This window comes from Pagrus pagrus (assembly GCF_965226575.1).
Source record: "Pagrus pagrus genome assembly, chromosome: 17".
Taxonomy (NCBI): Eukaryota; Metazoa; Chordata; class Actinopteri; order Spariformes; family Sparidae; genus Pagrus; species Pagrus pagrus.
Genome location: NC_140201.1, coordinates 23,767,276 through 23,795,092, shown reverse-complemented (window position 1 = coordinate 23,795,092; position 27,817 = coordinate 23,767,276). Strand labels below are relative to the sequence as shown.

Sequence of the window (27,817 nt, the reverse complement as noted above, 5' to 3'; positions counted from 1 at the left end):
AGTTGGTTGCAATCTGCAAACTCAGCTCTAGATGCCACTAGATCTACCTCCACACTTGTCCTTAAATTATTATCCTTATTTCAAACATGTCTTATGAATGTCAAAATGTAAAGTTCAAGCTCTAGGACTGGTGGCTTTGCATAGAAATGACACACTTGAACACACAGGTGTTTATGTAAAGCTTGTGGGTTTAATGGCAATTTTCACCACCAGATAGAATCAACACACGGGATTCAATCCAGCTAAGTAAAATATATGCACCACTTAAGAGATCAGGACACTACAAAATACACCTCTGATCATCAAGCCCCCCAAAAAAGTGTTGATCATTTAGCTTCAGATAGACCGTGAACACTTCTCATCAGCATTAGTAGTAGAACAGCATCAAAAACAGAGGCTGGGCAGCAGCACATCAGGCTTTCCTGTTGCATTTGTGAAACACATCCACATAAAGACACAGCCACCGGCAACACATCTTCAAATAGAGACAATTACAGAACATCATTTCTCTGTGGGTACAATGATAATCATACAAGCAGCATGTATGACACACAGGGGTTATATACTACAATACAGTATATACAGTAGCAGTGAGTGGATAGCTGACGAACATGGACTCTCGCTGTGCTTCTCTCGCTCCATCTTGCATCCTATTCACAGCTCTGCTTATGTGTTGATGAGTGTGAACAGACTTTTCTCCGCGCTGCCATGTTCGGAGCTCGAAACACATTGTGGCGGCGGTGTCGCTTGCTGCTCGCTCCCGCGGCCAGTCCGCGGGCATATGCTGCCGTCGCTGGAAGGAGCACGTGCGAGGAGCCTCGCTGCAGAAAAAAAGCCCTGCTGAAGTCGACGCAACACTGACCGCCTTTCCTGACAGAGTGCAGGGTCTGCAGACGCATTCCTGCAGAATGTTACAAAAGTGTTTGTTTTTTTCTTTTCATTTACAGTTCAAGCAGTAAAGAGGTGTCATGATACCTCCTATTAAAACTGAGGAAATATCAGTAGCCCAAAATAGTCAATAACAGTACTTCACAGAGAAAGAACACAACACAGATTTTGGGTTGTGAACTGCCACTAGGCACATTTTCAGAGGTTTGGAAAATTACTTTTAAAAGCAGCCTTGAGCGAAAAACAACAAAAAAGGAAATCTCTGACTTTTCTCAGTGTTATAATGAAGCAGTGTGTACACCGCTGGCAGTGGGACACTATTCTCTAAAGGAATGTCTCCGAAAGATACAGACAGCTCTTCCACTTATCACCTCGCACCATATGGACGCCTAAAAAAAATGGATCAAATCCCTGGTTGTTGTTGTTGCTAAGATCAAAACAGTCTGGTGGTGTGGGGTAAAAACTGTACATTTACAATGTAGATACACTGTACAACAGCCTCAGGTTTGAAAACATACAGCAGATCGTACACGTTTAGTGTGAAAGCAGAAGTGAGCGAGACGACACAAAGACTTCCCATTGTTTCTTAAATCTACTGTTTTCTTATGTCACATGAGCTATTTTGCATCCCGTTGGGTTAAAAAGCTTCAAGCCACTAAATGCTGCTACCAAACACCCTCCTACTATTGTCAGTTTAAATAACACACACCACTATCATACAAAAATCAGCAGGAAATGCAAGGTAATGGTACAGTCTGACTTTGACTTCCTGTTTTTCTTTAGTCTTAAATAAATCATAAAAAAATAGTGTACAGTATACAATCTGTCATGGTCCCTTTGATTCTCAGTGTAGTGTCTGAAGTGAGTGTATAACACGCACACACACTCATTGGTTCATAACTAAGTGACGTCTGAGTGCCAAACAGTCCTGAGCTCCTGGCTCCAGTCCTGTGGGAGTCGGTCCGTCACTGTCCCTCCGTGGCTCAGCTGCTTCGCAAACAGACTGACTCTCCACAGATAATCACTCCTTCTCCCACAGGTCGTCCTCTATCTCGTTCCTCATCCCGTCTCTCAGGTTATCTTCGCAGGTCTCCGGGGAGGTAAATAAACAAGTCCCTACGATCCCTCTTTCCCCTCCGAGCTCTCCGGCAGCGCTGGAGGCTCCTCCGCCGTGGGTGACTGGGCCCCTCCCGGACCATCTGCGCACAAACCCAAAGAGGCACCATAAGAAATATGTTGCAGTCACTTTCAAGGTCAAAAATGAAGATAAAAAGGAAGAATGAGGCTGTCCAAAGCTATTCTTGATCGATACCAATGACTTCAATGAAATGACACTGCATGCTGAGATCTTTGAGTCATTTTATGGCTCCTGCAAAAAACTGCTGCAAAGCCAGATTCTAAGCCACTACGAACAGGGCCGACTGCTTTAGAAATCAAGTGTGTTTCTAAGTTGGGGCTATTTTGGGGGGAAATGCATGCTGTCCAGAACTCTAGGATCAGGGGGAAACTAGTGGTAATAACAATATTGAGTGTGAATGTATCAGAAGTGGACAGTTTGCCAGGATAGGATAGTCTGCAACATGTGGTGCACAGAGATGTCAGGACAGAACAAGAGTGAGCAAAGCTAGTATTGTACTTGTACGTGTATTTTTGAAGCATTCAAGACACACTGCGTCATTATATTGGATTTAACAGCATGCTTATTTGTTTTGTACCCATGCTGCCAAAAATACTCAACTGCCCAACAGTGGTCTAAATGTGGCGCGCCTGGCAGGCACACTGTTGCCAGAGTCGTGATAAATGACTTGGGAAGATTCTGGAAGGGGATCAGCAAGTTAAACCCAATTCCCAAGTGTTAATCCTCGCCCAAATCTGGCCCAAATGTGTATAACGGGAGCTCCTTCTCAACCGTAAGTCTTAAGTCCCAAATCGTTGCTGTATATGGACCCGAGCTGGGCCAAGAGGACTACATACCAAACACTGCCAACTGTGCTCTGCTACCTGGCTCAGCCAGCAGTGTCCAGCCTGGAGTTTGAATTATAAGTGACACCACAAGATCATTTCCAAGTGTGCCCCATCATGTTTTCTTTGTCTAAAAGACTTTTGAAATATATACAGCATGTCCCATAAAAAAGATATGGTATGTAAAAGTTAGACCAAAGTTCATTATGGGCAACCTCTCATGCAGTAAAGCACTCAGAGTCTATCAAGACTGAACTGCGCATGATGTCAGAAATCACACAACAAATTTGCCTTGTGCTCAGTATTGTAATAATGAAAAAGAAAACATGGGGCGCTTCACCTTTGAGGGACAGCTCAGCCAGCTTTAGAGGCAGGTCACCAGGGTTCACACCCGCCGGAGAGCCCAGGATGTCGGGCAGGGCATTTCTTCTCCCCGAGCGCCCCGAGGAGGCAAAGTCCAACACTGGCTCTACTTCCGTCATCTCAGAACGCCCCTACAATAAAAAAAAAAAAAAAAAAAGGGGTATGGGTTCAGTTCAAGCTGCAATTCTCAATCACTCAAACTCAACAAACCAACCCCTTGTTTTTTACAATATGAACATTTGTAAGTGTTTTATGAATAACATGTATTCCACAATAAATTCCATAAAAAAAATCTTTCAGTGTTGATAGGCTAAATGATACTGGTGATATATATATGTATATACAGTATATATGTGATAATGTGGAATATGACGTGTATTTGAAATATCACACGTTTAAACAAATGACATCATGTTCCTGAGTAACTCACAGTTCAGCACCTTCTTTTTGCTTCTGTCCTGTTTGCATGCATGTAAACCCATGAGTAGTTCAGTCACCAACATGCAAAGTTATTCAAAGTTATTTATGATATTAGCTGAATTGATTTAGCTTACTACATTACGGAGCTGTCAGGTTGGTTTGTCCAAAAAGCTAATTACTCTTGGCTAGCTAGGGGCTAGAATTCTAGCTAACTAAGCTAGCTCACAAAAGAAGCAGAATTGCTATAATGTTGAATAACTAAAGTGCATTTTATACTGATTTATAACATACTGACATAAATTACAAGGGGTTCAGAGTTTTGTTTTTATTGCCATCAAATTAGTCTGCATGCTTTTGTCTCGTTAGCACGTAGCCTATGGGGGAAAACCTGCAGGTCTACAGCACCCAAGTAAGCCTACATTTAAAATGATCTAGTAAGTCTACTATTTTTCCCTCGATTACTTTTCAAGTGACTGACATGATTGATGTGGTTTTGAGTAATACAAAGCGCAGCAGTGGCCATTTATCTGGACACATCTCAAACAAAATGTACCTAATCTGTTTAGTGATTTGAGCGTCAAGAGAAAAGATTTATCATTGAAGCGGAGGATGTGTCTGTCTGGTCTCATGGCAACCAGCAGCTGGGGAGCCAGCTCTAGGCTACACTGGTGACAGGCAGAATTACATCCCTTGTCACACACACACACACAGAAGCACAGCACACACACAAATACAGCGAGCCGCTGTTGCCATGGCGACAACACAGAAAAAGCACCACTGGCAGGTAAACATATGACTCAAACCCATTCTCTCACTATCTCACTTTCTCCCCCCAGCCTCCCTCTTTTGTTGCGTTGCCTCCCTTTAAATAACCACACCATTCTGTGGAGAAGAAACCCATTTCCCATCGCTCTCCCTCAACAAAGGAATGACATGTGAGGTAATGCGTACTTGCAGCCATACACTCACACACTCGTGCGAGCTTGTGCACACACTTGCAATCTAGCTCTCAAAGAAAAGGGGCCACAGGTTGGCCATCTGTTAGCCTCGAGCGCTACTGTAGCTGAGCCGTTAAGCTCATACGAGACACTGTAGTGAATTGTGGCCTATTTTTTCTTTTTTAAATAGTTCCATGAACATAAACATGTTTCCTGCAACACTTTCACATAATCACATGTTGCTAACTAATACCATGACTCTGCACATGAAACTGTAGATTTTGTGTGGCAGAAATAATGTCAGTGTTTTGAAATGTATGACATCACCCAGAGAGCTCATGTCCACCCTCCTCTCCCCTGCAGCATCCTTGGCTTTACTATACAGGACAAACTCCACTAATTGATGCAGTGATGATTTATAGATGTCATATTGTATATTTAATGTTGTGCCCTGATGTCCAGTCTGGGCCGTAGCAAAGCTTTAAATACAGAGGTCAAGAGTCCTCGCAGCGCAACCCCCACCACTGTCAGCATCTCCTCAAACCAAAAGTTTGATAAATACAATCATAATTAATTGGATTTTTTCAAACTTTATTTTTTTCGGTTAATTGTTCAATTTTCCTTTCATTATAAGGTTTAGGTGCAGCTCCTGAGCAGTTCTGGGCACAGCTAATGCAAAAAAAAGTAAAAAGTAACTGAATGACAGATCTAATAGTTGTAGTTGGTCCCCAGTGGACGTCTTTAGCCAGCTATTTGTTTGTTGATTATTTATCATCTGCTCTCATTTTTCCAACTTTTTGCACACAGATATGGTGAAAATAACACCGGATATATTTAGCTTTTATATTTCCAGACATAAAGGTCGAAATGGTGTTTCACAGACTCCTCTACACTGCCAAAATAACATTCTGGGTGAGAAATGCTTCAGCCTTTATTGAATCATTTACTGATTCATTTATTTTGCATCAAATGCTTCCAAACATCGCTGGCTTTTGCTCGTTGACTCCATTTTTTGTTAGCAACATTAGCAGCAGCAGGTCTATTAGTGTCATTCCATTCACCTGTTTTATGCACTATTTCAATTTGAACACGCACAAAAAAACCTGAATGGAAAAATAGATAAAATGTCACAAAAATGTTTTTACACTTGGCTCACATGGACAGTTGTTGTATCAATAAAAGCAAAGTGTGACAAAGTGTAACAGAAATAGACAAGGTTCGCCTGGAGCCTGTTTAATTCAATCATGAGCTATAACCTGCAGGATTTATAGACAATTGTTAAGTTAATTTATACCTTTTTGGGTTTTCAGCACAACTATCTTTTGTGCCTGCGCCAGGTATCTTTGACTGATGAACCACTACATGAACCTTGTTGCATCTTAGGGAAATACTGACAAAATTCGAGGACACACATTTCTGTTTTAAACTCGTGCTGTGTGTCACGAAAAGGGGTGGACAACTTGTACCCATGTATATGCATTCTGTTGATGACTGCTGTAACACTGGGATGACCACAAACTGTTTATCTCAATGTGCTAACTCCTATTTTTCACAGAACAGTTGTTGGAAGTCACAAGTCCGATAGATAATGTAATTTGGGAACCCCCACCTGTTGGAGTACAAAGCATGACTCATATTGTGAATTCAAACAGATTATTATGGATATTTTTTTCTATTTTTAAGTACAGATATAGTCCTAATCCACCATGATTATGTTTTCAGTTGTAGACGGTGAACTGCCTCCATGTTGCTAAACACCCGGAGTTCACATGAAACACAAAGGACGCGGCCTCACTGGCCTCTACAACCGCTCCAATTTCAGGTCTTTGAATTGAATTGCTCTCTGGTGAACTATTATAGCTACAGTACTAAACTTGGCCTTTCAGTTGGACCCAGTGTAGGCGTCCCGGGCAGCCTTCTCTGCCCTGCATGACAAAGCTGCTCTTTGTCCCGGATCAATGGCAACGGTTCAACTGAAAGTCCAACAATAGGAGTCTAATCAGGGCTAAGCAGCAGGAATAACATCACACAGCACATCTCTCCTTCCTGCTCCAGTCTATCTGACAGCATTATCAAGCTGAGCAACTGATTATCAATGAATAGCGAGGATTTGTCCGTTAATCTGGATAATTAAAACTACTGCGGACGTTGGCTGAAATAATGACTTCAGGTCTATATTGACATTCTGTTTAGTACCTGAGACTAGCAGTCGGGCCGTCCGCTGCAGATGTGACAGCTCCAGTGGGATGTGGGAGGATTTTCTTCTGCAGCTTTAGAGGTTTTAGTCTGTCAAACTGGAGTGGAAGATGCTGCTTCCCCAGATAAAAAAATATTAGTTGACTTATCATCCAAATGTTGCTTACAGGTTTTTCTGCTTTGTATTTTTTTGGGTAAATATGAAGTTTGATAGGTGATGCTGTGCCAGAAACTAGGGATGGACTGATTATTGACCCTGTACGATTATCGGGCCAGTGGTCAAAAAGCCATATCGGTCGACCTCTACCAGAAACCCCTACCCTGCTTCCACAGTGCACTTACTGTACATGGGAAATGTAGGCGCACCAGTGCATCAGTGTGAAAAGTATAACATTTCATTTTAACAGTAGCTTAAACTTTGAACTCAAATAATAATTTATACAATACCCCCATAATATTTTAGGCTGATTTATGTATTTGACTTTGTCGAGAACTTAAACATCAACACTTTGTCACTTCACTTTAAACAATTAAGGTTATAGCAATTTCTTGTTGCCTATGGTGTTATTTAAATTCAATACAAAAATGTATCTGCACTTTTATTTCTATCTACAATCATTTACATGATACATTACCTTGAATAACATGAGTATTTCTGCGTTTGAACGTTGCTGGAAACAGTTGTGAGAATGTAAGTACACATCTCATTAAAATAGATCAATGCCATTTAAAGACATGTAAATGAGGGAATGCCACATATAACATATTTAAATAGCTTTAATCCAAAACTATCAGTGTCACTAATAGCCTCCGCTGTCAGTCTGGCCCTAATGAGAACATCTGCTCGGTAACTTTCATTAAGCGATCGGATTAAACATTTAACAGACAGTGACCCATCATCTGAACAGGTTTATTTTAGCTGATAATCCAACAACAGTTTACATGGGATTATCTTGTCAAGGAAATTGACCTAGATACTGCAAAGCCTGCGCGGCTCACTCAGACGCAGGAACAAGCTGCAGGTGCGTTACGCAACGAGGTGGAGTTATAAAAGCCTTTTGATTGAGGAGCCGTCGCAGGTCAAGGGTTGTTTACAGAGATGGTGCAAAGATGCCGAGCAAGAAATAAGAGGACAGAAAGGCTTTCTGCCCTCTTTTCTTTAACACTGCAAGCATGTGACAGCTCTGCAATTTAGAAGAAGCTAATTAATGGTGCAAATTGCTACCTGGGCTATTTCTAAACACAGTGACGTCTGATAATGTAGCAACAAATTATACAGGATACACTTGAAACATGCTTTGTCGTGCAGGGCTGCTGTGTAAACGATCACACTGCTGAAATGATCCTCTCATGTCTTGTCGGTGATATCCAAATGAAAAAAAAGCTGCATTCAGCCTCGTCTTCAGCAGGTCTGTTGTATCTCTGAACCTAACAGCCCCGAGTATTGTCTCTGAACAAACCTAACAGTGCTCTCAATGCCGGTGAAAGCAGCTCTATTCAGAAGAAGCCTTCCTGGCCTTTTTATGAGAGTGCCTGTTTTTTCTAAATGGAAATACTTGTCTCAGCAGTGAATGGAGGCTTTCAGCACCACGGACAGAGCAAGGGAAAGGGAGCAGGAGCGACAAGCAGGAGACGATGCTGAGAGCTCGATAACATGGACTCTGTGCAACCTTGGAACCAACACAGACATATTGCACCTTCTGTTGTGTGTGGAACATGTCATCAGCAAACTCTATTCAAGAACCTGGCAAGTAAATAGTCCTTTGTTGCCAACAAATAAAAACACATCGTGTTGAACTTGACTGGAGACCTTTCAGAAACAGTCTGGATCCAGTTCCTCAATTCAGTCCAACTAATACCCCGAGAAGCTCTTACATCACTCAAGTTTCAATTTTTAGAAGTGGTTAGGTAATCATTCAACAAACATCTGCCACCGAGACTCTGAGTAGAGCTGCAGCCATGAGCTTCAACTCACCAGCAGCTCTCCATCATTTTCTTACACACTAAAATGAGTGAAATTTGTACCATTTGGTAGAATATTTCATAATTTGGCCAAAGTATTGTTTCAAATTGTAAATACTGACACATATACAACTGTTAGCAGCTACAGTACTGTACACCACAGTGACATGTTCTCCAGTACATCACATTGAACCAAACACATCTGTTTTCTCTCTCTTTGTTATTGTTGTCTAAACACAAGAGTCCATACAGTAACTTTGCCTGAATACAGACTATATTTGGTAAAATAATAAACTAAATCAGAGTTTTTTCTGAGTAAGCTAGAACAATACAAATCTGAACAACCATTGCCAGCTTTTGATACTTGGCAGAAATATTTTGGTCCGTACCAAAAACAGTATTGAGGTTCAACTCCTAGCCCTCATAACAATTATACAGGAAGTGCTATATGATATGATATTATATCATTATATTGGCCTTAAAATCTTGATTTATTGTGAATCAGTTGTTGGTGCACTGTGTTAAACCTGCATTAATTGATTTTTTGGCCACTTTAGCATTTATTTGGAGTAGGAGTTTATGTCCACCTGAATGTAAGTTCAATATTCTCCCTCCTTGTATCTCTGTTTTGGTCTCCACCAACTGTCTCTTCAACTGTTAGTTGCACTATTATGTTCACCAGCTACTTGTTAATGTTGTCTGTCTGTTGTTTGGTGCTTAGCACATAGTAACACTTTATCAGAACAGTACAGTCGTTTTTGACATTATACCAAAACAACGAGCTGAAAGACACTAAAACGTGCTGAAAACCTGAGAGAAACTGCAATCAGGTCTTTTTTTTTTCACTTTTGTGTCATCAATGAGCGATACCTTTCACAATACTCATAGTTATTTGATTTATATTAGGGAACACATATTAACCATGCACTAGTTTCTTATTAGCATGCATATTAGTAGCATATTGGCTGTTTTTAAGCCATTATAAATCACTTACTAATGCCTTATTCTGCATGATCGTATTCTGCAACTACTGAGCATTAACTACTGTGAGAGTTTGCCCTCAATAACTTCCTAATCACTGCTTATTGATAGTGAGTTAGGGAGTTGTTGTAAACCACTTAATAAGAATAAGCTAATAAGACACTAGTCCATGCTTAATATGTGTTCCCTAATCTAAAGTGTTACCATTTGATCTATCATAAACACAAAAGCAATGTTTTTTTCCAAAAAATAAAGCTGATTTGAACATAATAGATATAAAACAGTTTTGAACATAAAAGGTAAGATTACTTGTTTCAGGCTTAAATAAAAATGAACAATCAGGTACAATATCAAAAGTAAATTCAACGTGGAGCATTTCTGCTGTTTACAGTTGCACAAATTAAGCTTTTAAGAATCCACCTGTTGCAATAAAAAAAAAACACAAAGTGTGTGAAAGAAGATGTTTGTAAATGTCACGTCCATTACAGTCGGTGGGTATGTCAGAATTAATGTGACAAGTTTTCTGCATTCCCTTCTCCCCGAGCCATTGCAGACACTTGGAAACATTGCATTGTGTTTAGTAATGAACCAGGACACAGTGCTGAGAAAACCACTCTCTAAGTGGGTCAGGAAAACACCTATGTCTCACTCACAAGCCTCAACATTACATTTTTTAAGATGCCGAATAATGGAAGTGAATTGCACAATCTCAGGCACTCTCTATTTTGCTGGAGTGAAAATGTATTATGGTGAGACCATCTCACACTGGTAGCCCACTGTTTGCACACAGATTTTGTGTTTTGTGTTACATGAAAACTACATGAACTACATGAAAACAGTCTGAGAAAGGCTGTGAAAACAAATGACATCACTTTACTGTAATGCAGCCTTGAAAACCAGGAGAAAACAACACTTATGTCATATCAGGATATAACATAAGATGTCCACAATCTAAGACCATCTTATATCATGATAACAATATATTGCCCCAGCTCTAGCCCAACGGACACTGAACTTCTCAGGCTGATACAGATATTGATCTAAAATATTCTGAAAATGAGAGAAGGGCCGATCATCACCGACATAAGGTACCCTTATGGTCCGTTCAGACCAAAAGCGACTCGCCTTGTGTTTGGTTAGATTGTCTACTTAGTGACATAGATACAGAGTGAGCAGGACATTTTACAGTGGAGAAAGAAACTGCAATATCATGAGATTTTAGGGGTGGCTACTCAAATGAAACAGTACTTTTATGAATTCATTTTAGCCATTAAAAAGTCCAAACATATAGAATACTACTACCATGGTCTTTAAGAAGCCATATCCGTCTGAGATTTCTTTTCTCCAAACAAGAGACAATGAACGATATCAGTTCAGCGAGCCAAGCAGCCTGGCCCTGCCTGCTGCCTGAGGCTGACCTCTATTCTGCTCGTCATCAGCCTAACACTCACAGTGTGACAGACACAGAGGAGCAGCCACAGTCGCTGCACACGTACAGCTTCACTACAGCCTACACACTATAAATCAACACATACAATAAATCAACTGGCAGTGATTCAGTTAAACATCAGCACGTTTTTCTGGCCGTGCACGGCATCATTTATAGAGATGTTTAATTACAAATAGACTAGTTGTCGCTGAATGTTTCTCAGTGATGAAGCAATAGCTCTGTGCTCAGCTCACTCTCTACTATGCACTCTTGTTCTTTACTCTCATGCATTCATGTGAAAATAGCAACAGTACGAGATCGCTTGCAGTAATCCAGAGCTAGCTTCTCTCACCAGACAGTCTCACCACATCAAATCCAACCTCTGTACGTCCGTCTGCGGTGCATTGTCTTTGTGTTACAACTGCATCCAACCCTCTCCTACAGTCATAGTATTAGTCAGTCAGTAAGACTGTGGGGGCTTAGGTCGACGAGGAACTGCAGAAGAAATGATGTTTACACAGCCGGCGCAGACACGAGAAGTTTTAGATGAATAAATAATGCCTGGGATTAAGTCCCTCGCTATTTTTAGTCCCTCATACCCTGTGATTATTCCCTGTCCTTCTCCCCACTTTTTTCACTGTTATCCTAAAGCTTAACATGCTCTAGCTGCCATGGAAACTGCACCATTGTTATAAAAGTCAGCTATATAGTGGAGGAGGGGAGCCAGGAAGAAGCAGACTATCTTTATACTGCATTGGCTTTGTTGTTTTCTGCTCGTGGAGATGTCCTTTGTTATGATGATGTCAGATGTGATGTTAATATACATGTTTTGGGGGGGAAACTGGGATTGTTGCTGCAGGTAGAAGCATGAAAATGACACAGTAATATAATAAAAACTAGGAATATGTGATCAGAAGAATTAAATAGAAAAATATTGCAGCATGTGATGTGAAAATATAATGTTACATGCAAGTATAGCCACTGAGAAAAAAGGTCGCGGACGGGAAACAGGCTTCCCTCGTCACGTTCGCATTAACAGGTGCACAGGAGGTCATACATATGCACAAAAGCTGGGAGGCGAGGCGCGACTCTGATATCAGCAGTTGATTTTGCAAAAAAGCTGTGGTTTTTTTTGTTTTTTTTCCTGAGCAGCAGTAGCAGCAGAGAGAGACAGAGAGGCAGAGCGAGTGGAGACTGATCTAATGAGACAGCGTGATCACAGCCTCCCTTCAGATCTCGCAAACATCCCGGGCACGTCTTCCCGTCTTTTCTGCTGATCCGCGCAGCCCTTTTTCTCGCTATGGCTGCCTGCTTTCATGTTTCAGAAGCCAGGGACTCGCAGACAAAAAATGTATCAGCAGAGGCTTTTACTTTGTAGATAATTTGCTCTGGGGGGAGGGGAGGGATCTTTTGAGAGAGCAATCGTCAAGGTCTTGTGCTACAGGTCTGTGCATGTACTGTATAACCAGGATTATTCCCTTGGTGGGCGAATTATCTCCACATGAGAGATTTCCCCAGGTCGTCTATTAGAAATCAACCAGTCAGTGTTGCCTGTTTCTCAAATCATCTGATGGATTCATATTTTCTTGTCATTATTACGATAAATATTATTACTTTTAATGCTCTGTGGTTGTATGAATGTCTCAGAGGCCTTTCCATCTGAATATGGATCAAATTCTGAAGGAATCACTCATCTGGCTGTTTGCTTAACACCTTCCCCCATCAGCACCAGTCCAAACCTAGCTTAGCAACCATAAACTGGCTATGACAGGTCTTTAAAGCTTTTGATTGTTCCACATGCAGAAAGACAGAGTTTGTAGGGGGGTGTTTCTATTCTTTCCAAAAACAAAAACACAAGATAAAGTTGTCTAGAAAGCGCTTGGTCTCAGGCAAGGTTCAAATGTTAGCATCCTACTAACTTCAGGCTACTGGAGGAGGCTAGTAAGCATGCATTACCAAGGCAAAGGAGCATATCATTTGCTAACTAGGTTCATTGTGTGGGGTTTGTTATGGCTATGTGAGTAAAGCTCAGTTCAGAGCTGTAACCTCCACCTCGTGAGAGCTAATGCTGCCACGTCAGAGTTTAAGCTAACGTTAGCAGCTTTGTCCCGCTCTTTATTTATTTGGACAAAGTTTACACTCCAGCAGCTCCAGTCACACTTCTTACCTGGGCTAGCATTAAGTCTGACAAACTTATCGATTACTGCTCATTTTTAAAATCCTTTTCTCTTGTAAGTGTTTGAAAATACAAACGTTACGTTTTGCGTAGAGTAATACCTTACTTATTACGCTAATTTTTAGTTACTTTTTATAAAAAAGCCCAAATAAACTCTATAGAACAATTAAATAGCTGAGATGTTTTTAAACAAAGGAACGTCCTTGGACACAGGGATGAGCAGGCAGACAGAGGATCACATTGTGAGATAGGAATAAATATTTTTAATCGTAGGCTCAGTCATATGAAACACAATAGACCTATACCTTCTATAAGGTAGCCTATAATGACAAAAGTCTCTTCTTCTATGCCTTTTTATTTTAGTCCACAGAACAAGGAATGCGTGTGATTCAAGAATGTAAATTAAAGTGCACGTACGTGACATAACTGTAGTAATATATTACTGAAATATCATTAGTAACTCGTTATATTACTCTGTTACCGCTTAAAGTAATATATTACTAACCCTTGTAACCTGTTACCCCCAACACTGCTAATAAATTAATCCTGTTTGAAAATACCAACAATAAAGCAATGATATATGGTAAATTTATATTGAAGATCCAGCTCTCCAATGTTAGCCAATGCATGTAGCCTCAATCAGCTAGCTAGCTAAAGCTGCTACACTCTGCCAGCACTTGTCATTTCAGTCGACAAAACCAATGGTCAAAAGCTAGAAACTAGAAGCCTGCTTTTTTAAACTCCTGCATCACACTGAAGACCTAATTATTTAAAAAATGACCACAAATGTAAAGTGGTACATCAGCCACAGTGACAGTGCTGTGCTAGATTGGAAAGTCTGACACATGTAGCAGGCTTAGCTAAAGGTCAGCTGTCTTTCATTTTTTATCAGTATCACAATGACCTGCTCTCAATCTGCTCAGTACTGGTATTGTTACAGAACTTCAAAGCCATACTTTCAGAAACTACCCACAACACTAGAGGGAAGTCACCAGAACTCACTGATGTCATTGAGCTTAATAGTTTACCAGCACACAGGTCCAAAGAGCACCTTTACAGCCATTCAAACAGCACCCACGTAAAAGCAAACCACCCTCTCTGTAATTAACTGTGTTTAATGTGCAATAATAACAACAAGCCATTAAACGAAATGAGGCCAACCAAGTGTCCTCCACATTGTCAAATATGAGACAGACTGAGCCGCTTTTCATCAGGGTCAATCACAACAATGGAGCACCCAGCTATTTACAGCAATTAGCACACTCGACAGAGAGCAGTAAAGAATGGCTGGCAGAAGGCCCCAGGAACGATCTGAAGAACAGAACATGTCGAGCAAGAAGTCTGTTTTGGGGGACGTACGACTTTTACACTCACAATGTTCTGGTTCAACTCTGATTAAACTAATCATACAGGAATCTGCTCCGCTAGAAAGGTCGTATGAGAAACACCACGCTGTCCTAACTATACAGAATGTCCTATTTTTGCACACGTGACACCAGTACTGACATTGATGTAGCTCTGCTAATTAGACTGAGTGAAAGCGAGAGTACATCGGCGGCCTCTGACTCCAGTCTTTACCTGTTTTGTTCAATCGCAGTACTTACCAGGTAATTCTAAGTGCTGTATCGTAGGCAACTGGACTTGTTTCAGTCTCACCTCTCATCCGAGAGGCTTCTTCAGAACTGAAGAACATTTACATATCAAAGTCGGCTGTGGAGTGCCGCTGTGAAACAGTTGTATTATGTCTTCTGGAGCTTTGTTAAGGCATCAAAAAACAAAGTCATCAGGGTTATTTCACTCTTGCCACCACAGTTTGGGATTTGAAAAGCATGGCCGTGTACCAGACAGGGAGGGTCTACACTCAGTGACACTGTTGAGATGCATTATGGGAGGTGTAGGATGTAACTTTATTGCAGCTTGACCCACACCAGGAAATAAAAGTCACCATATCTCTGCCTCTGCTGCCTCCATTTTTGGCTGTTCTTTTTTCATCTGCCTCTTGCGAGTTCTCCAAGTGCAACACTCAATCACTGCAGCACTCTTACATACAAGAGTGATTCAAACTATCAATCATTTAAACTGCAACTTTAACTTTGCAACAGAAGATGAAGTAGTGACGTGAGACACAGCTAGAAAACTACAACTATGAGCACAAGTATTAGACATATGGGTGTCACAGTTCTCCATTTCCTCCATTTGATTTGAATTTCGACTTTAAGGTCACTAACCCGTACGACTCCAGCACAGCACAGGTTTTATAGGATGTCTTTTACAATAACAGCTTGTCCTGTTGGCTTTGTGCAGGTTAGGGTTGGACAAGTTCAACAAATATTCCCCAAAAAATGAAGATTCCAGAGTTCAACAAACAATATCGCCCTTCAGGGATTTAACAATAAATGACAGAAAGTCAGATTGATACAAACTTTGGTTTCTCAGATCTGTCCCGAGTGAACCCTCTTCCCAGACGAATCAAAAAAAGGATCTCTGAAGAGAAAAATAAAGCCAACATCTCCGACAACGTCAGAGTTACCCCTGGAACCAGTCAGGTGATTGTCTTCATGGATAAGCGTTTGAAAGTGCAGCTGCAGGCTGCTGTTAAGGTAACTGTGTCGTCTCTGAAGTGGATTTTTTTAATGTTTTTTTTCTTTGGATGCACACAAGTAGGCAGGGACGAGGTGGATCCTGCTTTTGATTTTGATAATCAAAACTGAAAGCTCATCTTAATTGATTTACACTCCTATTATACAGTATGTTATGTATAGACGCACATTATTGATTCTAACTGCACTCTCACACATGCACGGAGAGCCTGTAATATTAATAGTTATTATTCGATTTAGGAGTCGTAGCAAGACGAAAATGACTTTACTGGAAAAACGCTCAATACTTGTTTTGATTGTATAATAAAAAAAATAATGAAAATATTGCAATCTTGAAAATATCAAAGAGCTGCGAGCAAAAGTTTCAATGTAGGGCAGAAAGCGTGGGCGGCTGTTTAAAAGTTTGTGATGATGGTGCCGAGATGATAACCAACTTTACAATACTTAAAAAAAAAAAATTTCTACAAAAGCTTCTTTCATTTAAGAAAAGAAGCCAGAGTTTTCAGATGTCGAATGTCAAAACGCCAGCAGCCAAATGAGAACTTTGCCGAAAAAACATTCTTATTTATTAAATCCAGGAACAATCTGACCAGACATTCCAAGTATTGAGGTTCGATAATGTCCCTCAGATTGGAAATGACAGCTATTCCGTCTGACTATTAATCCCTTCATCAAAAAATTTCAAAAATAGTGAATAATGGCCATCAATACTTCCCAGAGCCCGAGGTGACATCTTTAAAGAGCTAACATTGTCCGACCAACAGTCCAAAACATAAAGATATTGAATTTACCACCATATAAAGCAGAAATATTGACATTAGAGTAGCTGCAAGCAAAATGTTTGGCCATCGTTTTTATCAGAATGGTGACAAATCATTTCCTGTCTTATTCAGCACGTAGTCCATCTCAGACGAGCAGTATCGTCTTACAGAACCCATAGATCAGCCGCACCCTTGTATCAGCAGCAAGGCCAAGAGAATAAATCTACTGTATGTGTCACACATGTCCGATACATGTGTGACACCGGGAGGACAGCGTGGGCTGCCGTCACATCAATATTTCAGCACGAAGCTTGTTGTTTGAAAGAGTGTAACCGAGGCCGTCCTCCACCCGGGGCTCTCTCAGAACCAGACCATCGTGTTAACAGCGATGCCGCCTGGGTGGCTGCGGTTGCACGTGCTGCTCCTGCACGCTGGCTACCACCCATGGGCCTCTGGCACTCTCCGACAACAACCCTGGCAAATGGGGCATCAGTTGAGACACACACACACAAATAAAACTGCTATACACACACTGCCACCCTGCATCAGCACAAGTGTCAAGCTGTTGTGTTTGTGTTTGTGATTAAGGCTGCACTCAGCAATGGGGATAAAAGAGGAGCAGCAGCAGATGAGGATTTCATCTCCACCCGTAGAACATCCACTCTTGCTCCATCTATTCATCCTGCCGTTTTCCCACATTTATACAACATTAACAGAGGACTCACATTCACATCCAAAACATTTCTTTCAGCTCCTCCTGGAAAATCTCAAGGTTTTTCCAGACCAGACAGGACGTGCTGTCCTAAATGTCTGTTCTGGGACTGAACTCCACAACATCAGATCTCCCGACTCAGATGTGAATCCTACTGCAACTAACAACTACGTTCACTGTAGATTAATCTGGCATTTCTTTTTATTTATCTACCGAGGAATTACATTTTTGGGTTGAAACATAATAAAAAGATGAAGATGATGACATCAGATTGCTTGTTGTGTCTGACCAACAGACCTTAAGACACAACAATATCAAGTTAATCATCACATTATGACAATGCAATGTAGGAGAGCCTCAAAATTGCTGGGAACCAGAGACTATCTGCCATATTTGTGTAAAAAAATGACCCACAAATTAGGTTTTTCTATTTTTCTGTCCATCAACTCACCAATTATTATTATTTGTTTCAGCTGTTAACATGTAACTGTCGTGCAGAGTTGCCTTGTTCTGCACCTTTAGCTGCATTAATTGATTTTGAAGGCAGAGGAACAAACTCAAAAACAAGTTTGCAAAAAGGTTTCTAGTTACATCTAGCACACGTGGAGCACTGGGAGTCCTGTTTCTGTCAACCGGACAAATATATGTATGCTGGCTTCATCAGAACTTTCTTTGTCTGCTTTCGGTGAAGAAAGCAAAGTTCTGTACCAGAAAACCAAAACAAAGAGCTAAACAAGACTGAAAATCTTCCTAGAGCAAAGAGAAACTCCAACTGGTTGATAATTCTGTTTGTTTGTCATCACGAGGCACACCATTAACATTGCACATAGTCATTTGAACCACTGTCGATGATATTTGATGATATATTGTTGAAATATATTGATTAGTGCAACTTTAATGTCTGCCACAGCATATTAGTGCCAGTGTTAATAAAACCATCATCCTCTACTCCTTCCAGACTGGACTAGGAATGGGATGTGGAGGATTTTATCATGAACTGCAAAAAAAGTTACATTTGGAGAATTTCCTTTAACACGATAATTGTGTATTGTGTATCCAGATAATCATGTGCCATGTCGTCATCAGAAAAACAACAATGAGAGCAGCTTATGACAACCCATATTTACGTTTCGTGTTAGATGGAGACTTCTAGTGGCTGTAGTAATTATTACAGCTGCAAAGGAGGAAGTCAGGAGAAGAAGTATAAAGAGGACTCAGGCACAGGACTGTCATTCAGAAGACCACTGTTTGTGTCCGGCTTGAAACCAGACCAGTCCAAAGTTAAGGACAACAGGGAGATGAGCCACCATTAATCCATCCTCTATTTATGAACCTTATTTAAGATTTTTCACTAAAAAAGATGCCTTCTATCTGTGATGCAATAAAAAAATGGAAATGATACCAGTCTGTTTTAGTTCCACTTTCAGAGTTTGAAGCATATTTTCATGATTGCTGGAATAATATCAAGAAGCTCAAATATTTTGTCCAAGATAATCGTGACCTTTTATTCCCATGTCTAGTCTGGATACAACTACAGTGAATCTGACTTGAATGAAGATTATTTTGATTTCTAACTGGTGATACTAAAACATTTCCAAACAATTCCCTCCTGCTGTCACTGAAAGATGCAAATGTGCAAAGCTGCCAGGTGCAGCTAAAGAGAGGCATCCTGAGTGAAAAGCATGTTTGATGTTCGCATTGAAATGCAATTCAAACAGCGATGGCACCTTTCACCCTCTCTCAGCCTCTCCACTTACCAGTCAACAGCGTGAGCTCTTCAGATGGTTGATGTCTGACAGACCGTTCTGAGATGCCGTGCCTGTTTCTAGGGCAGACGGGATTCCACGCGGTAATTACAGGGGAAAGCAGAGCAGCTGATTCTATTGTGTGGTCTGATACACTGAAAAGGTCACTGATCTGTAGATTGAATGGATGCCTTGCGAATTACAATACACCCTTTGTCTCCACCGAGGAACCAGCCCGTCTCACCTACTGTTCCTTTCCCATCTAATCAGTATGGAGAGGCTGGCAGCAGGAGACATGACATTGACGAACCACAGTCCTTTCCCATAGAGCCGGGCAGAGGCATGCTGGGGGAAGTCTATTGAGTTATGTTGCCAGCCCCCTGCCTCTCGTCAGGCTGCGCTGCTGGGAAATTGGGCACGGAGAGGTTGAGGTCAGAACAGTCTAACACAGCTTCTTAGGAAACAGGTCCCCTCTGTTCCCATTATCATCCTCCGTCCTCTACATCTCCGCAGAACGTGTCTTATGAGTCCTCCAGACTCAGGTGGGGAAAGAACTGAGTGACACGTTTTAATGGCAGAAAGATAAAAGTAGCGGTGGCCAAATGGCAGACAGCCATAGGTCACAGTAAAGGGCAATGGGCTTTATAGATGCACCAGCTCCAACTAAACTCTTATAGGTCACTGGTCAATACAGAGGAATAATGAATGACTAGAATTTATCCCGGGAAATTACTGTTTCCATCTTCAAAGTGGCCAGGCCCGCAATCAATGGGAATTGGATTTGGTGTCGGGTGGTAAAATTGTAAGTGACAGGCGGCACTCTGCTGTCGTTCATCTCGCCGCAAAGAGACAGATTTCACAAGTGAAGGACGCTTTTCTTCCCTTCAATAGCATTTTTATGTCGGGCATAAAAAAAACAGATATAAAAACAGCTAAAACGTTTCCTCAGCAAGTCTGTAGCAGGGACGTGCAGGGCTGGGTAGCACCTGACATGTTTTGGCCCGACGTAACAGATGACTTAGTGGTCTGGTATCAAAATGCCGTGATATGATATTTGTTAATGTTTTTTGTTTTTTTTAACTGGACAAAGGAAGCCAAACTGTTGTCTGAACAGAAGCTGCTGCACAACAACTTCAATTAAAAATAAAATATAAAAGTAGCAAAATTATGGTCTGATAATCCAACTAAATCGTCATTTTTTGTCAGCCGTTTTTTGTTTTGTTGCTGATTGGTTTGCCCTAACCAATCAGCTGTGATTGGATGAGTATCTCCAATCGCCTTGTCATTTTTTTCACTTGACAGAGAAGGAGCAGCAGCAGTTGCTAAGAGCAGCTGGTGAAACTTTGATTGAAGGAATGTGCCTATTTCTGTGGAGTCGACTAATTCATCCAGTCAATTCAACATTCTCATGGCTTTTTCTCTGTGCAAAGATGACATCATTTATTACTCTTGTTCTATCTGGGGTGGTTGAAAATTGACAATTATTGATACAGAAACATTTAACTGTTAAATCTACTGGAAGCTATCAATACAGTGTACAGTGTCTGACTTTTTCTTTTCATTTTGGCTTTTGATTCAGCACCTGTAAGCATTTTTGGGATCTCTGCGCACTTCACAAGACAACTCCAGACCTGTACAGCTGAACAAATCATCATCGAATTATCATCAATCATCATAATCAGAAGTCTGGGACCAGGCTAGTGAAATTATGACTTAGATCAGGAACCATCACATTCACTTTAGACACTTTGCACCATGGACACATTTCAGCCAGTACCAAACTACTACTGAAACTAAATAACAAGGTGTTAATGCTTATATTTTATAAATTTCAGTCCATAAAATGTCAGAGAAGAGAGGAAAATGTCAATCACAATTACCCAACACTTACGGTGACGTCTCTACATTGCTCATGTGTCTATGTGTGTGAAGCGTGAGCGGCGCAAACGAGGCAAAGATCTGTCTGTTAGAGACGCACCAGTCTTACCTGGCAGTGTCTGACGATCACGTAAACAGCACATGCAAACTTCACACACACACAGTTGGTGTTAATGTTGCTAGCAAGCTAAAGCTAGCCTCTGTATAATCTGTAAACTGGCTATTTGTGGTGAATAAACATGGATTGCACCAACAGTCCTGCAAACAAATTAATGCTAATCATGCACAGTTTTGTTTGTGAACACACCTGTTCAGTCCAGGACACTGATATTCAAGTTTGAGGATGAAAAGAAGCATTTCCTCCTATTTGAGAAGCTAGACCGGTAAATGTTTTTGTTTGATAAATGACTTGCATGATTAATCAGAGATCAGAATTGTTGTTGATTATTTTTCAATGATCAATTAGATGTCACCGCAGTAGTATGTTAGCACCAAAGTTGTCATTTTTGGGGCTTTTTGAAATGCAAATGGATGTTGGATGTTGTCTCTGACCGCTTCAGCCCAAAAACAAATGTATCAAACAAACATGGAAACTGGTTAAACTCTACTTGAATACACAGCTCATGTGTATGTGTTTACATGTTGACCCTCCAATGAAGGAAAGTGTTCTACAGCAATGAAGATAAGCTGCTCAGCAGCGTTGATGCCTCCGGAGATTAAACAGATTTTTATAGGTAAAGCAGTTACCTGTTTACTGATTACAGTGTTGGCCTTTGTTCCGTATAAAAGATAAGGATAAGGCTGTTCAGGAGGTTACTGATAAAGGATTGAGCAGCCAGTCACGTCTGGCACCTTCGGGACTCCACAATCAGAATAGGTGGGTTGGGGCACGCGGTGTGATGTCATCATCTGTCTTGCAATCATGGCATAACTCGCTGTGACATGAAGCCTGATTTCCAAGAAAGAGCAGGATGCGGAAAGAGAACAGATGATAGGAAGTCAGATGAATCAGCCAGGGGTGACTGAACAGAGCATGCTGTCTGCGCCGACAGTGTGAGCGAGGAGCCTTCACTTCCCATAACAAAGTATTAACTAAGGATGTTTAAATATTATTAGAAATGACTGTGTCCCATAACTACAACACTGCTGCTTCCCCAGTACCATCAAAACAATAACACAGGCACATTTGAATCTATATGTGTCACTGTTGATCTAAAATTCTTCTAAAATAAACATACATTATAGGTCAACTTAAAGCTGCACCGCTCATTATTTTTTGGTTAACAATCGATCAAGCTGTTATGTGCAAGTTGGAAGGTGATGCTCATAGAGACAAATCAACTAAAAATGATTGCCCAACTCTACAGTTCTCTTCAGCTAGGCTATATGGAGCCTTAAGCTTCTTTTAGCTTTTGTTTTGATTTGCCACAAATGTGCTGTTTTGGTTTAGTCAGGCTGCTCATTAACCTCATTTCCAGCTGTCCACCCACTGTATGCTGTATTAACTAGCACCAAACAGACAACAGAGATAGCATTTAGCTATTATTTAGCATTTTGACTATAAATAGGCATAACTATACACTGTATAGTATGTCAATGTTGTGTTTACAGCTTGTTCTGCTGCCCCCAAGTAACCAAAAAATAACTTCAAACTACTACAAGGAACTTTTAATTGGTCTCGATTTAACATCAATGCCTTTCTATGACCCACATAAGCCGACAATTTCTCTATATGATTACTGTAGTTATTCTTAATGCCAGGTTTGGATAAGTCTTGAGCTGAAACTACTTTGATTGGTGGGAGTGCTGATGATGAACTGAGGAGTCTCACAGCCTGCAGTAAGAAGCTGCTCTGTAGTCTGGTGGTACGGCACTAACACAAAGTTTACATTTTTTCACCATCATCATATTACGATTATAAATCTTACATAGCTACAAACAGATACATCAGCTCATCACCATGCATCCTGCAAACAGCTGTGTTTAAAAAAACAACAGTTTTTTAAATAAGTTACGTCTTTTTATTTTTTTTTTCCTCGCTTCCAGAACAAATGCACACAGCAGTAGATCAAGATACCACAGGAGGCAGAGGTGCTCATACCGTTTCTGTCCACAGGGGCCGCCAGAGTCAACAAAAAGGAAGGTTCCTTGTAGCTGCTTTAATGCAGCTTTAAAGTAATACATGAGCCATTGTTATTACATTAAATGTTTGCACTTGATAACACTTGGTGTAAAACACATTGTGATTGAACCTACAGCCCTATACCTTTCTGACAATATTTCTAGTTGGAATTTTAGAGGAAAAAGTGCTGTTTTTGCTCATGTTGATATGTTTGTCGATCATGTTTTTGCTGTTGATATGTTTGTTTTCTAAAAGAACTCGGAAGTTAGCATTAGCATGGAGAGGCAGCATGGTACAACAGAAGCGCCACCAAACCAAGATACACAGTTCAACACAGAAGCACAGAAAAAATCTAAGGCAGGATCAGTCCTAGTATTGGCCACACTGTTTGATTGACAAGTGATCACTGCATCACACAGCAGCCTGCCACTGAACCAAGACCAAGTAATGAGACTGAAATCCCCAAACTGACCTCCTGGATATGTAATTAACATAGGGTGAAATCACAGAATTAAAGCAAGTGCCTCGGAGCTAAAACGAAAATTAAAAACAGGGAGGAGCTGCTGCTACCCCAGCAGACCCAGGCTTCATTTTCCTTACTTGACAATGCGTATCCACTGAAGAGCACATTCGAGACTTTGAACAACTAACTACACAAAGACAGAAGCCCTAACAGGGGTTTCAATTCTGTGCTTGTTCGGAAACATTTCCTGCTCCACATTCAGCAAAGCATAAAGACTGAGGCTTGTACAAGGCCTCTGCACACACGTGGAGCTGGCACTCGTCTGAAAGGAGATGGATGCTCTCCGAAGGATAAGGACATGAAGGGCTAAAACACACACACACTGTAGTTCACCATATACAGCTTGATATTTTCAAAACGCCTCATAAGCACTTCATAAATGCTAGGACTGGGATACAAAAATCAAATATCATGATATTTTTGACCAAATACCTCGATATCTATATTGTGACAATATTTTAGTGATCACTATTGGTACTTTGACAAAATATTAGTGCAGTGCCTGTTCAAGACATGCTGTTCGGCACAGTTAATCTGGTTACGTGAGAGTTTTATAGGTCCAGTCTTAAACCTCCTGTACTGCTCACAGACAGGGGCGGCATGATAATATCAAAAATATTTGATATTTTTTATTTAAAATCTGTATGATTACAACGGCACTTTCTGTTTATTCAAGATTTATTCATATTAATTATATCAATAATACACCAAATTCGACGCTGCACTTCCTTGGGTCATCAGTAACAAACCTGCCAAGTGTGAAGTAGATCGAATGAACGGTTCTGGAGATATGTGAGTAACATACAGACACATAGTTAAAGGGTCTCTACGTAACAATTTGGAGCAATTCACATGTTTTAATCTCTACTGTTTTGGCCAAATGTGAGCGGATTGTGACGTGCTATGAAAAATGAGACCTTCCCCAGCCTGTGGACGATTTGTTTAAGTTGTTTTGAAGTTTTTTGTGAAGGACTCAGGGTTGGATTTTCCCGGACAGTTCCAAAAGATGTGACGTTGTGCATGTTCTCCAGTGCCTCTCTCTGTGCCGCCAACAGAGAGCAACACTTGCTAACTTTAGTTTAGAAATGGATTCTGCTAACATAAAGTAACAACTGGCTTCCACCACAACACAGAAGATCCACAGAGCTCCTTTAACACAATGAGATTTTTTTATATATAATCATCTGTATATAATATTATCTATGGATATAATGAAATATAATGTAAAAGCAAGTATTAGAACGGTCTGGTAAGTTCAGAAAATGACATCACTTTACCGTAATGCAACACTTATCATATTATTTCATATCACGGTATAATAATATCCAAAATCTAAGACGATGCATAGTTTCATAATGATAACGATATAATATGGATACACTGCCAAGCCCTAATTTTTAGAAAATATTTAATAATTTCACATTTAAAACACTGAATACTGGCAGAAAACACCTTCCATGGACTGTTAGATTTGATACTGACTTGACCAGCTAAACCACTTTTTAACTGCAGGTTTATTGTGTATATGTCATATTAATCTGTTGGAGTGAAATAATAACCAAAAATATGCTTTCCACACCTCATCACTGATTTTTACCTGCAAGTTTAACATTTTAACTGTTAAATATTCGCTTCTGACTGAATGATTTGTGAGCATGTTCACCATATCATGCCCTCATCTGAAGGTCACGGTTCACGCACCTTTCAGCAAAGCGGAGCAGATAATCCAGCTGCCATAGAGCTCTCTGTTGGGAGCCGGTGGCATTTTGATTTGAACAGCTGACACACACAATGCTGTGAGTCCACATGGAGGTGACAGGTAGACTGCTGGAGCTGACTGCAGCAGCCTACTGTCGGCCTGGTTCTAACATAACTCTAGGGCAGTGCAGCTGCAGCTGATGCCTGATATAACTGGTGCTGTCAGGTAAGTTGGTCACATGGTGACTTGTTGTTTCAGCGCCTGTTGTTTTTATTTTTCTTTTGTTAAATGCAGATAATGGCTCCAGCACGCCTCATTGATTCCTCCCTGTCTATCTACTGCTTCTTCTCCAGCAGTCTTTCCTCTGGCTGTTTGAGTCTACGTGCAGCAGCAGCAGCAGCAGCAGCAGCAGCAGCAGCCGGCCTGGTGTCCTACCTGTGGAGCAGAACAGGTGACAGTGGATGTGCGCAACGACGGACACTCACCAACTGATTTCAGTGCGCTTCGCCGAGGAATTAAACAAAAAAACAAAAAAAAAACCCAAGGAGTCCGAAGTTGGAACTAGCCGCCAGCCACCATCTTCCGCAGGGACGAAGAGGAGAAAGTGCGAGGTGTCAGGGGGTCCGTCCGGTGCGACACGTTACACTGCTTCATTACAGCTGACACCGCCGGACCCGAGGCATACTGGACCACTCACCGCCGACAGCACACGGACAGCCGAGCGCTTCACTGTGCGCTCATACCCAGCAGCAACAGGGAGGAGCGTCAGGCGGCACGCACGCAGCCCGGAGCACACAGGAAACGACGGGATTTGGCCTTCAAAGTAAAAGCAGAATGGGTGTCGAGAGAAAAAGCCCATGAGGAAAAGTGGAACATCAGAAAAATGCTATCAAGATATGCACAGAGTGCAACATGAGCAACACATAAATGATATCACAAACAAATAATCAGTGGTTGATAGTGATGAAGTGATGAATACTTTCCCCAGACCTACAGACACAGGCTATACAGAGCATACTGATCTCAACATACATTTTGCTGGCTAACATTATTGAAGGCTTCATCCTGTAGGACAAAGAGCTGGATTATTTCATTATGGCTTCTCTTTCTGACCTGAGGCTGTTATTGTGTTGTCTTAAAACAATACTATCACAGCTAAACAGCTAAAAAAAATATAAATAAATAAAATCAAATAAAAATACCACCATAATATGATGTAATAGCCTACTTCAAGACCATTGTGCCTGTGTTTCAGTTTCATAAATTCAGAAACCTAAAAGATGATATTACATGGTACAGTTATTATTAGTATACCATTATTATTATTATTATTGTTACTATTATTATTATTATTATAATTGAAATGATTTGTTTTGTCTTATTGTGAAGTCACAGTGCTACAGCTTCCTGTGTAATTCTCGCGAACTCTCGCTGTTTGGTCTCGCCGCGGCTGCTCAGAGGTTTGTACCAATGTCTCTTTAGTACGGGGTGCACTGTTCCTACACATTCAGATATGTAAATGGAATCGCCCATCTCACCTGTCATTTGATAGAATCCCATCCCTCAGTCATTTCTTCTCGATTTTAAAATATATGAATTTATTTTATCTCCGTATGTAATTCTTATTACAAGGATAGTATAACGAAGGCACGTGTAGGCCTATTGTAGACACAACCACCTTAAAATAGACAAAGAAATACAGTGATCCACTAATAACAAAGTCAAAACGGGTTTTCATTCTCAACATTTAGTTTTGTGTGTATCATTTACTGTTAGAAAATCATGAACACTACTACAGTGTGCCATTCAACCACTGATAAACCTGTCAATGCATCACAGTGAACTCACTGCCACCAGCAGGCTTCAGAGCCACAGAGAACATGTTGCACGGGTAACTCTATTGATTATTAGCCTCTTAAGCAGACACATAAAGTCCTGGGATTATTATGAATCTATCATTTTTACCAGTCCCTCGAGGAATGTTGGTATAACTCAAAGCAGAATGGTTCACTGAGAAGAGGAATGAATTTGATGTCATTCCTCTTCTCAGTGAACCATTCTGCTTTGAGGATGCTATGAGCCTGCTGTTGTTTGGACTGGTGGAAACTGAAGGTGTGCAGAAGTAGCAGTTTTATCTTTACACAGATGATTCACGGGTGAACACCTTCACTGTATTTGTGAAGGTCAGACACAAACAGATGGTGGTTCTCCCCCCCTGTTGCTTTAAACTCAGTGTCTGACCTTCCTTGTCACACCTGTTTACTCCCTCTGCTACCTCTGGTGAAACTAAATCATTATTATTCCCGTTTGCTCCTGTATGGACATATAATTACACTAAACAGTGAATTTGCAATGACCTCATTGTGTATGTGAGCTATGAGTGCTTTATTTAGCTTAGATAGAAAATGATTAATATGTTCTGTTGCTTCATACATATTACTTAAGGGTCTTATTGTTTAGCT

The 27,817-nt window shown here is 40.8% G+C and overlaps 1 protein-coding gene across 1 annotated transcript; it reads right to left on the bottom strand.

The window, feature by feature from the left end:
* Positions 1-176: 176 nt before the first annotated feature.
* pkib (protein kinase (cAMP-dependent, catalytic) inhibitor beta) lies at positions 177-26,300 on the bottom strand. The gene is made up of 3 exons (XM_084378663.1): positions 25,841-26,300; positions 3,191-3,344; positions 177-2,087 (listed from the first exon to the last, which is right to left on the bottom strand). The coding sequence occupies exons 2-3, from the start codon at positions 3,330-3,332 to the stop codon at positions 2,005-2,007; spliced, it is 225 nt and encodes a 74-aa protein (XP_084234789.1). The 5' UTR covers positions 3,333-3,344; positions 25,841-26,300; the 3' UTR covers positions 177-2,004.
* Between the last annotated feature and the right edge of the window lie 1,517 nt (positions 26,301-27,817).

What these genes read in the sequence shown, in the direction of transcription:
- pkib (XM_084378663.1), bottom strand. Translation starts at nt 3,332, where the DNA reads ATGACGGAAGTAGAGCCAGTGTTGGACTTTGCCTCCTCGGGGCGCTCG. An exon ending in GGCTGAGCTGTCCCTCAAAG is followed by an intron (nt 2,088 to 3,190) that starts GTGAAGCGCCCC and finishes GTTTGTGCGCAG; the next exon opens with ATGGTCCGGGAGGGGCCCAG.